This window comes from Helicoverpa armigera, chromosome 5 (genome assembly GCF_030705265.1).
Source record: "Helicoverpa armigera isolate CAAS_96S chromosome 5, ASM3070526v1, whole genome shotgun sequence".
NCBI classification, from domain to species: Eukaryota; Metazoa; Arthropoda; class Insecta; order Lepidoptera; family Noctuidae; genus Helicoverpa; species Helicoverpa armigera.
Window position 1 is genome coordinate 1,858,630 of NC_087124.1, and position 12,138 is coordinate 1,870,767.

Below are 12,138 nucleotides of genomic sequence, written 5' to 3' on the forward strand. Positions count from 1 at the left end.
AACTAAGGAGAGTGCATTGTTCACGTCATCAAACTGCTGCCTATTCCTATCAACTTTGAAAATGAGAGATGTATCATCTGCAAATAATACTACATCACATATATTTTTTAAATGGAATGGTAAATCATTTATATACACTAAGAATAAGAAAGGACCTAGAATAGAACCCTGCGGCACGCCTAATTGAACTGGTAGGCCTGAAGATTTGACACCGTTGATGTCTACGCATTGCAATCTATGATTTAAATATGATTCTATGACGTTTAAAGCTCCGTTTTGAACGCCGTAATAACGTAACTTGCGTAAAAGTGTGTCATGTTGAACGCAATCAAATGCTTTGGAGAGGTCGCAAAGACTCCAATTGCGTTTTGAGAGTTTTCCCATGCATTAAAAATATGTTTTAAAAGAGCAACACCAGCATCAGTAGTCGAACGGCCTCTAGTAAAGCCATATTGTTCGCTATGGAGGAGGCAATTTACATTAAAATAACTGAGCAACTGCTTGAGTATTAACTTTTCAAATATTTTACTAAACGCAGGTAGAATTGAAATTGGTCTAAAGTTACCAATATCCGACTTGGTTCCTGATTTAAACAAGGGAACGACTTTACTTTGTTTCATGAGGTCCGGAAATACACCCGCATCAACGCATTTATTGAATGTAACAGCTAGATAGGGAGCAACAATGTCAATGATATTACTTAAAAGTTTAGTGGAAATACCCCAGTAATCACCGGTGTTTTTTGACTTAAGAGTTTTGAAGACATTGATGACGTCATGCGGCGTTACATGCTTAAACTTGAACAAGAAGTCACACTTGGGTACACTACTACGCAAAAGCTTCTCAGCATCAGTCGAAGAAGAATTTAAGGAGCGAGTTGTAGCTATGGGTATATCGGCAAAGAACTCGTTAAAGGCTTTTGCTACGTCGTCCGCATGACTAACAAGTTTGTTATCGACTAGGATTTCAAACTTCTTTTCATGACTGACCGATTTACCAGTTTCGTTATTTATTATTTTCCATGTAGTTTTAACTTTATTATTAGACTTTTTAATTGTATCGCTTATGAATTTAGATTTTGCCATATTACAAACCTTTTTGAATAATTTTGAATATTGCTTAACATAACTAACAAACGCATCATCAAATTGATACGTTTTTATTTCATATAGCTCATACAGCCTCGCTCTACTTTTATAAATACCTGTCGTGGCCCATTGATTAAAGTTAGCCGAGGTACTTTTAATTTCCAAAGTTTTAGTTTTAAATGTAGAATCAAATTCATTCTGAACAATACTGAAAAGTGATCCATAGATGGCATTAGGATCCTCGTTGTTAATAATTTTGGGATTAATTTTTTTAGCTACATTACATTTAAATCTGTTACAACGACTAGCTGAATGGGGCCTGCATTCAATTTTTAGTGGACTCGTATGGATAATCATGGGAAAACTCACTTTTTGGCCACAGTGGTCAGACGTGAGGGCGTTGAAGACTAAATTATTATTTGATTCATCGGAATCGGTAAATATATTATCGAGACAAGTAGAAGAAGAAGCCGTTATTCTCGTTGGTTCATAAAATAAATTCACTAAATTGAAAGACTTAAATAAGTTCAAAATTCTAGTAGTTAATGGCGAGGCCTCCAAGATATTAACATTGAAATCACCACATACAATTTTACGTTTGTGACTTGATTTTAATTTATTAAGTGAATCTTCAATTACCGATTCGAATATATTGAAATCTCCTTGGGGGGGGCGGTAAACGCAGATTATAATATAACGCTCAAGTTCCACACAGGACAACTCTATAGTGCGCTCGATAGAAAGTTTAACTATATCCAGGCGTTGTTTACATTTTAAATTATTTGAAACTAGAATCAAGGAGCCGCCTCGAATAGCCTTATTTCTTACAAACGCACTTTGTATTGTGTAATTGTTATCATTAATAAACAATAACTCATGCTCTTTTAACCAATGTTCAGTTAAACACAAAACATGAACATTGTGGGTTTCCATAAATAAACTTAATTCTAATTCTTTGCCAGACAGGCCCTGCATGTTTTGATGTACAACATTCAATACATGCGGTCCATCCTTTGTCGCGCCTAATAGTTTAAACTACTGGGCGAATCAATAATTATGTTAGTAGTACTACTAACAGTATCCGTAGGTATGTAATAAGTACCAGTGTCAATGTGTATATTATATGCTAAAAGATTAGCAATGTGTCTTCTACAGCTAGGTGGCAAATACATTGAGTATTCAGTTAATTTAAATCTACTTGTAAATTGGTTTATATCAAAAAATAAAATCGCATTATCAAGACGACATGTCCTATTATAAATTAACATATTTAAATCAAATATGTGCCTATTTTGTTCCATTGATAAACTGTCAGAATAAGGCAAAGCACACAGTATGAATTTGATTTTTTTAGTTTCATTTAAATGTGTCATCAAGGAAACACATTCTAATATGTCTTTCTTTGTAACAGCCAGGCTATCCCCATAAAGCAATATAACAGTTGAAATGGGATTAAGCTGTGATGATTTAATATTTCTAATTAAGTGGCTAAAACTGGCACCAGGTACACAATGATTAATTACCTTATGATGCGAACACTGATTAAAAATGCTACCAAAACCTTGACCAAAATGATCTGAAAATATGTAATTAATATTTTTATTATTATTTAAATTAATATTTGCAATGGAATCTACTACTTGACACACTGGAGCCATGCTGGTGACTAACTGCAACTCAGATGTTGGAGGATTACATGGGAGAGTGTCAACCGGTTGAGACACCGGTGCCATGGAGGTGATTAATTGTTGCTCAGATTTTGAAGTGCACTTACCCTCCTAATACATTTTCGAACATCGAACTCCATGATACATTAGCCAAACTAGCATCAACTTGACCCAAATCCCACGTTCCTACGACACACGTTTATGACGACTTGGCAGGAGCACCAAAAGGACCATTTGGCACTTGCCTCTAAATTCCTGCCGCTGCCAAAATCCCACTGTTTTCGACTCCAACTTCGTATCGAGTGTCCCGGATATATTTTATAGGATAAGTTTGTAGTTTGCTGAATACTCAACGATTTATGGCGTTTCATTTTCATTATGATTTTCGTCTGCTATTGTTTGCCGGAATTCTTCTGCTCGTGTTACTGCGATTTCATTTGCATGCTTCGCTTTAATATTGTAGTTTTCATGTTTGATTGCTACATTGTTTATTGTTGTTGCTTTAATTCCTTGTGCTAGTTTTATTTCATCATTACCATCAGAAAGGAATATTATATCAAGTTGCTTAATATTATTTTGGCCCATTAAAGTCATATGATTTCAATCTTAGTCAAATATAACATCTAATTGGTTATACTAAAACAATGATGTCAATGCAACGTGAAATTATCGTAAGCTATACATGGAATAAGTAGCTAATCAAATACCTAAAATAGAGCTTATTTAGTAAATAGTTCATCAACAAATTTCTCTATTGCTAGACCTAATCGCTGGCTTTCAAACAGTCATTGTTGAAACCCTTTCAACATGTCCAAAGGCCCATCATAACGAGTGAATGAATTATAAATATAGCACAAACGGTGGGGTGCTGACCGCTATCGAAAGGTCACCGGTTCAAATACAACCCTGTTAATGATTGTGGCAGTCTGGCAAACATCTAGCTGAAGTATTCCAAAGGAATTTTAATAATGGACCTCGTTAATATTGATTTTTGCTCCGACGAGTTGTAGGATTGGCTAAAGCTTCGCCGACCAGTGAAACCCGTTAGACTTTGCTCATAGTTTAACTTGTCTGAATGTAATTTCAGACACACATCACGTATACGAGATAAGTTCGAGTTTTGTTAGCATTTATTGTAGTAAAGCTTTGGTGGAAAACTTGATCTTGTTTAAAGGCTTGTCTTCACATGAATTTGCTTACGATGTTCTAGTTTTCAAAGATAAAAGTACATCAGCGTGGTTTCATGTAAATACCCTTTGGAAGCGTAATTTGTAATACTTAGGTTTATCATTAGTCATCATTATCTATTCACAGTCATAAGTTAAAACCATGGTCATTTTGAGCCTTTGTTCAATATATTTACCAACAATTTACATAATATAAACCAAAAGACATTAGTTTCAGTTACACAACAGGTTCGCTTCCTTTATTACCAACTTACCCTTTTCCCATTTTTTTAGCTTTTACGAATACAATCCAAATTCCGAGAAACACAATACTTACCCAAGCTTCAATTTCTTTTGTCCACCAGCATCCAATAAACACCAGAGACGCAGCAGTATTAGCTCTCTCAGATGCTCAATACGTGGCTCCTCTGGTCCAGACAGGAGACTTCCTCAGCTCGCCAGACACCTCGCCCAGGACCTTCTTCTACGTGTTCGACTACCAGACCAAAGATGGGGATTATCCTCAGGTGAGGGTTAGAATATTTTTTATTACCTACTAGTACTAGCCGAACATATAAAAAAACTCTTATGTTATTTCAATTTTGAGAGCTATATTATTGCGAAGTTTGATCTATTGAATAGTTTTTGTGTGAAAGAGGAACAAATATCCATTCACATACAATCTTTCGCGTTAATGATATTAGATTATTTTGAGATATTTGTAGTATTGCTCCATTTTCAATCTCTTGATCTTAGTTATTATGGAGTTTAGTACATCATCGCTTGGTCAAAATTTTACTACAGCAACAATTGAATTGATCGTTCCCAATAAAATCTTTAGTAGTTTTTGCTTTAGAAAGTATCAAAAAATAAGTAGATATGACAAGAAATATCTTCTATCTATCTTCAACCTTATGCTCATTGATACTAATACCATTTTCCTTTGCAGCGTATGGGATCAGTACACGGCGAAGAGTTACCGTACTTATTCGGGGCCCCATTAGTGGAGGGTTTAGGCCATTTTCCAAGGAACTATACGAAATCTGAAGTGGCCCTGTCTGAGGCTTTCATACTGTATATGGCTAATTTTGCGAGGACCGGGTGAGTGGTCAAATGTTCTGTTCAATTTATTGTTCTTGTTTGAGCTATGTTTGAGTGTCAGTTGTTTCTTGTTTTTGGATGCCTTTTCTAGTTTAGTGTTGAACAGTGTAGATTCTGAGTATTGACAATTTATAATTTAGGAGTAAATGGTGTTAGCTTCTTTTTATTACCTATTTGTTACCTCATAGATAGTTCGTAAATAGGGAATAGTTGCTCAGAAAAATAAAGTAAGAAAATTGAAATAAATAAATCTCTTCGACGTCTTGAAGTTATCTTAAAATTAAGAAAACTATACGGAACTTAGGGAGTAAGAAGCAAAGGATTTTTCACTAAACTAGTTAGTCGATTAGTCTACAAACTGGTAGATAATATAACAGAGTGGCTATTTAGTCAGTATGCACTTAATGGACTGTCAGTCACAGCGGTTACTGCCTCCTAAGTAGGTAATGTGACCATACTCTGCTACTATAGAATAGATAGTAGACAATCAAAATAATAACACAGCAGACTTCAAAAGATTATTTCTGTTTCAACACTTTTTGTCATAAGAGTACAGTTTGTAATTAAAAACGTTGCAATTCAAGACTATCTATCGGTATGTTTAACTGATAAATTGTATTGCCGAAACTTAAAAATTACAACGTGATTCGCCTCGAACAATTAAACCAAATCTCTTAAACCAACCATTTACCCACTTAAAAGAAAATCAATAACATCTTTAGCTTACGCCACGTAAATCAGAATTGCGTGTGTAACAAATTCATATCCGTCGCACCACTTAAGCGTGAACATTATTTCTCACGACGGCGCATTAATCAGAGGTAAAACAAAATGGCGTATCATTATTTTCTCGAATCAGTTTATGAGTAGGGGACTAAGGTACTTTCCTTTGACCTAGAGAAAATATTATGAAGGTGGCACGTGTATCTTTTTAGGTGGCAACATTATGGGGAGTGTTGCCATTTTTGTTCATTATGAGTGAAAAATGTTGTATAGTTCTTTTGACATAATTTATTCTATAGTAATCTTGGATTTATGAGCTAAATATAGTTTTTTTATTGGGAGCAAATGCTGAAATTAAATTAAATCGTTTACTTTGCAAGTTGGATATTACATCACTTTTACACGTCATTTTAAGAACGCTGGGGTCGGCATTTCCTAACTGACTGATCTCTGAGAACAAACGCCGAAAAAAACTCAAGGGTCATAGTCTCTTTCTAGCTATTAAACATTTAGCTAGATCTGACAAAATAAAGGATTCTAATGCCACTTAGATAGTGATCAAATTAAAAATGTCACGAGATTTACATTTCAAAAAACACTCAGTTTATTTCAAATATTCTACCGCACGAAAGTTTGTTGTCAGTGCCATTTGTTAGTTTTCAATTTTAATTGAAATAACAGTTTTAGTTCTCAACTAGTCAGTCAACAAAGTTTTTGCTGAAATAATTTTATTGTTTTCACTATTTCGAGACAGACGGTTGAAAATTTTAAAACTTATAGTCCATGCTTCATGTTTTTGTAGAATAATTAATTTAAATTTTGAGCAAAGTTGATAGTTATGATAAAGAGGATTATGCTGTTATTGTGAATTGCAGCGAGGTTAGCTTTAATGAGTTTTTATTCGAAGAGTATTTTATACAAAGATATAGCTTAAGCTTTCAATACTTATTGTCGATATATTTGATAGAAAAAATTATTTAATTCCATGATCATGTTTATTTTATAATGTGATAATGTTTTCGTTCTTGGAACTTGCAGTTAACTGACGTAAATGCTTAACATTTACTCAGTATGTTGAAGTATTTTGAGGTAAAATTATTTACAAACTATGTTTTTTTCCTTTAGGAACCCAAATGAAGTTCATCGGCAAGAATCAGTGCTGCCAATATCACGGGAGAGGAATAAGTACAAGAGCATACTGTGGGACGAGTATGACACACTTTACCAAAAGTATTTGGAAATCGGTAAGAAACTGTGACGTCATTCGCGTGGCGTATACTCATTATGCTTTTCAATTTCCAGAAAATACACGATATTATTATATTCGCAGAAGTTTAAACTTAATTTAAAAGTAATTACAAACTTCGAGCACTATGCAAGTTTTAATTAAATTGATACTTTATTGTAAATTGTATTCTAGAAACTAATAAAGTTTTTTTTCTGTACCTAGGTGCAAATTGAATTGCAAATTCAGTTTCTAATTTTAATTTAATTAAGTGAAGGTAGAAACGTACTTGTAAAAAACAGAACGTTATCATTAAATTAATCTACAAAACACTGAATTTAATCTCGCTCACCTCACGCGCGGTAATATCAATTCCGAAAGTTAATTACGTCGACCTTTTTCATTAATCCGCCACACGAATTTGACCCTACAAATACCTTAACCCGTTACACAATCAAAAATTCCATTGCAGGTATGAAACCGCGGATGAAAAACCATTATAGGGCACATCAGCTGTCCGTGTGGTTACGCTTGATCCCGGAAATCCACCGCGCCGGGATGAAAGACGTGGTCGCTAAACACAACCTTTTTAGGAACCACAACGACCCTGAGTTGTACGACGGGCTCGTGAGGCCGGACCCACTCACACGGGCGAACTACTTCGACCCTACGATGGAGCTGTACCGCAAACCGACCTACAACCTCACATTAGACATACCGTCCACTACGATGGACACTTACGTCACGACCTGCATTAGTGTGATGTCCGCGCGACCAGGGTCCGCTGTCACACAGAGCCAAGTACCCAACAACACACACACGCAAGACGTCTCTAACTTAGAGGTGGCGGGCTACACCGCATACTCCACAGCTCTAAGCGTCACCATAGCTATAGGATGCTCACTTCTTATTCTAAACGTCCTAATATTCGCCGGTGTCTACTACCAAAGAGATAAAACAAGACTGCAAGTAAAAGCACTCCAGCAACAACAGAAAAGGAACCATAACTCAACGTTCGATAGCGTATCGTCGAAGCATCCCCATTACTTCGTCGGACACTCGCAAAGCTCGAGCACGATTGTAGACATCGATCATCAGGACAAAAACGCGATAATCGCAATGACAAATCGAGTTCCCCACTTCACTACAGCGAACTGCCCGAACGTTTGTCACACCGGGATACAAATGTCGAATTTGTCGCAGAAATCGAGCCCGCCAACAAATAGGGGACAATGTACGACGTTGCCGAGGAAAGTGGGGTTCAGTTATCAGCAGAATCAGATATGTAATGCGTCCAATTGTATGACGCTACCTAAGAACGCGACTTTTATGAGCAGTGCGGGGAATTTGCCTGACGTGCAAGCTCAGACGGGGCAGTCTCAAGGGCCCGGCAACGGGTCCGTGCTCCCCCCGCCGTCTTCGCCCCCCTCCCAGCACTTCTCGCAGTCTCGGGTTCCGCAGGCGGCGATGTCTGAAATGAACGTATGAGACATGGAAGATATTTACAATTATGTGTAAAGTGACGATCGGAACATTGAGTGAGTGTCACGGGACAAGCCATGGTTGTAAATATCGAACTAAAGCAGTGTATATACGATGTTAACTTTATGTAATAATTATGTAATACAGGTAACGTTTTAAGTATTCATAGGTGTAATTATTGTAATTATAGGTTTCTGAATAAATTGTAATTTTTTTAAAAGGATAATCCAATTTTTCAGAAATCGAAATAAACGAATCTGTAAATTTTGTCATTTTCGTTGATCATGTAAATATAATTATTGTAATATCATCGCCATTCAAAATGGATGACAGAGGAGAAAAAAATGATAAAGTCTTCAATCTCATTATGGATAACAATGCAATTAAATATGAAAATTTTGAAATGAGTTCTAATCACGAACTGTGTGTTGGGCAAATCAAATCATGCAGCAAAAATAACATACATATTGTTACTTCACTTAGTACCGTCATTGAAAATGACTATTGTAAATAAATTAGAATCTTAAAGACTGTATACTTACAATAAGATAATCTCAGTTTAAAGGGCCATGTGACACAGACCATTAACTTCGTTTTTTGCGTACTTTCTTTAGAATGCCAAAGTGTCAGCATTAGGAAGTTTTTAAAACGGCGAATTATCCTTATTTTCCTGTCTAAGTACGTGCTTGGAACTTTCTTGAGTAAAAAAGGAATTTTATTTCATTTATACGACGAACCTAACAGAGTATTAAATTGAGGGCCTAGAAAAAAAGGTATAATAAAACACAAAGGAGAATGTTTGAAGGATATCATTCTTGAATTTGTTGAAGACGCTAAAATGTATTTAGTTCTTTCTTTTTATGAATGTTTAGTATTAGCTTTGTCCAAGCAAACATTTATTACTTCAAACCTACGCGCTGTTCTTATTTTATGTTAAAAACATTTCGTATAAAATCAAGCACATTCTTAAACCCACATGTTTTATGTACCACAAAATAACAACAAAATCAATAAGTAACATCTACTTACAACGAACACAAGAGTCCTTCAATTCATGCATAAATAAAATCTCTCAAAGTACAATCCCCATTTATAACATTCGCATTCTCTTTAAAAGAATCGTTCTCAAACAATACATGATTAAAATGTCTCTGAAACGTATTTACAATTTCGAATAAAAGAAAATCGTCAAACGGGAAAAGTACATCAGTATTATTGTCATCAATGTAAAAGTGTTCGCAAGTCTGAGAGTTGGCAGCCATTTTGTTTTTCTCGTGTGCAGCGGCTTACGAAATTTTGACGCAATTATGTGATAGATTTTGTGCAGATTAGGAAACAAATTGGTTTCTATATAATGAGCTTAGTGTTAGGAAGAACTTTCTAAATAACGATAGTTTTTGATAGTCATTCTCATCGAGCCAAAAGCTTTTTAGAATCTCTATCAGCAATTTTGTCCTCAAATTCAGCAGATTTGACACCATAATTCACTTCAACATGTTAATGCAATTAATTCTGTCACTAGTTACCCCCTATATGCAGCTTCCCTGATAGGCTACGGAAAAGTAATTTAACTTTTCATACAAACTGCGTCAAATCTACTATCACAACCAAATCAGTGTACGCAGGCTTAACACGAATATTAGTACGCTCACCAGTATTTTCAGCAAAAAACCTGAACACATTTTCATACATACCCGGATCAGTGAAAAAATATATGAAAAAATATTTTGTGCTGCGAATCAGAGAGGCTTTAATATCAACACGCTGGGTTTATGAGGTCAGGAAATCTAGCTATAAACTAGCTTCGTGGAGCCCGTTGAATGGGGGAGAGTGTGAGGTTCGAGGTCGTATGTACATGCTACATACATTCGAGCGATTTAGGGCTTACGCACGACCAATTTTTGGTTGAGTTACTGCTTCCATGTTATTGTAAAATTTTACTTTGTCACGAATGTTGTGTTTGGTCAGTGTTTTGTTATATGTGGTTGGCTTAAGGCTTGATATTATTATTGATTCTCTTAACTTCGCATACTTACTTATCAGCCATGCTCCTATTCGTTTTGATCTACATTATGTTCTATTTTGTAAAATGAATGTTTATGGTAAAATAACCAGCTTTTTCCTTGCTCATTCCCCGAAATTACTTTGTAGAAACTCAGCTAGTTTTCACTACATACCAGTTTTAAATTGTGATTAATTTAAATTGGGAAAAGTAAAAATGTTACAATACTACGTACCTAAATACTTACTTTGTTGCTGAACAAATTGCAACGCTCATCAAAATAAATTAAATATAGAGGAGAACCTTTGTAATAAACTAAAATGTTTGTAAATACAGAATATTTCAACAAAATATAAAACAAGAGAAAGCGCTCTTCGGATAATACTACAAAGACTTTTTCAATAATCTATTAATTGGTTTTATTGCATACTTAGTGTAAAATGAAAATTGAATAGTCAAATCTTTTGTTTGAAAGGCTGCAGGATTGTTCGAAAAAAATACGACGGCCCTGGTACATAAAAAGCTTCAGAAGGAACATGGTGGGTTTTACTAAGTAAGAGTCTGACACTCCCTCACGCTGCACTCACAGCGGGAGGGGTCAATAGTCTTTTGTTTGAAACATACTCAGGATTATTTTGACCGGTATTATAAAATAATTAAACATTTTAAAACCAGTATACGAACTCAAAAAAAAATTATGTATGTACTCACACCGTTTTTGTTCCCAAAAAATATTCATAATAACTTTTCTGACGTTGCATTTTTCTACGTAAATATTTTTTTTATTAATCTGTGTCATATGGTCTCAAAATAGTCGTGTTATTTTAAAGTCGTGTTCCGTACATTTTTATATTGATGTGTTTTTATGATGTGTGACTGTTGGTCTCTTGTACTATAATATCATGCGTCTCGCGGGTTACTGGCTCCTTGCCTATTAAGATTTCAAAATTTGAGTAAATACCTAACCCTATAATGTTGGACTTATTTTATTTGAGGTCTTCGTCAAACTTAAGTGTTGTATTTTTTTTTCCAAGAAGTTATTAATCTTAATAGGCAAGGATGCAGTAACCTCAATTTCTGTTAACTGTAAGTTTTGTATCGAATGTTTTCATCAAAATAATTATTTGTGTAAAAATCATTATTAATTATTATTATTAACTTGGTAATTATCATTAATATGTTGGAAATTTATAAGATAACAAGTTATCTAACCGTTACTATGAAATCTTATGACAAGTATCAAAATTTAAAAAAATAAGACAGAATAAAATTCGTGAGAAAACCTTTTTGTTGTCGTTTTAATTTATTTTTCCTTGACGGCCTGATTGTCTTGTTAACAATTCTTTGAATCTTTTACAAAACAAAAATTGATGAGAGGAAGAGAGTGAGGGAAAAAAGGTTTGTTTATTTGGGAAACCTCTTTGGAATTAAATCAAATATTTTGTAAAGAAGGCTGTAAGCGTCAAACTTGTCAAATGTGGGGGTGTGAAGCTGTTGATTAGGGTAAACGCTCGAAAAGTCTTATTGGTAAGTAAACTGAAAAGAAAAACAATACATTATTTTTATTTCGGTATCAATCTTATCTTTACCTGCAGAGTAAGAGTATGTTGATAGTGATAAACATAGATAAAAAAACATTTGTTAAGAATAAATTTTTAAACTTAACATTTTCAATTTAAAAATT

At 34.7% G+C, this 12,138-nt stretch overlaps 1 protein-coding gene across 2 annotated transcripts in view; it reads left to right on the forward strand.

The window, feature by feature from the left end:
* The window catches only part of LOC110381031 (neuroligin-4, Y-linked), an 83,864-nt gene extending 74,639 nt beyond the window's left edge, over window positions 1–9,225 (forward strand). The window contains exons 8-11 of one of the 2 annotated variants that reach the window (XM_049842153.2): window positions 4,287–4,454; window positions 4,871–5,022; window positions 6,871–6,989; window positions 7,443–9,225. In XM_049842153.2, the coding sequence (XP_049698110.2) occupies window positions 4,287–4,454; window positions 4,871–5,022; window positions 6,871–6,989; window positions 7,443–8,458 (1,455 nt within the window). In that variant the 3' untranslated portion in view covers window positions 8,459–9,225. The remainder of the gene's footprint in view (window positions 1–4,286; window positions 4,455–4,870; window positions 5,023–6,870; window positions 6,990–7,442) is intronic. The other variant, XM_021341210.3, reaches the window with a different exon arrangement.
* The last annotated feature ends 2,913 nt before the right edge of the window (window positions 9,226–12,138 follow it).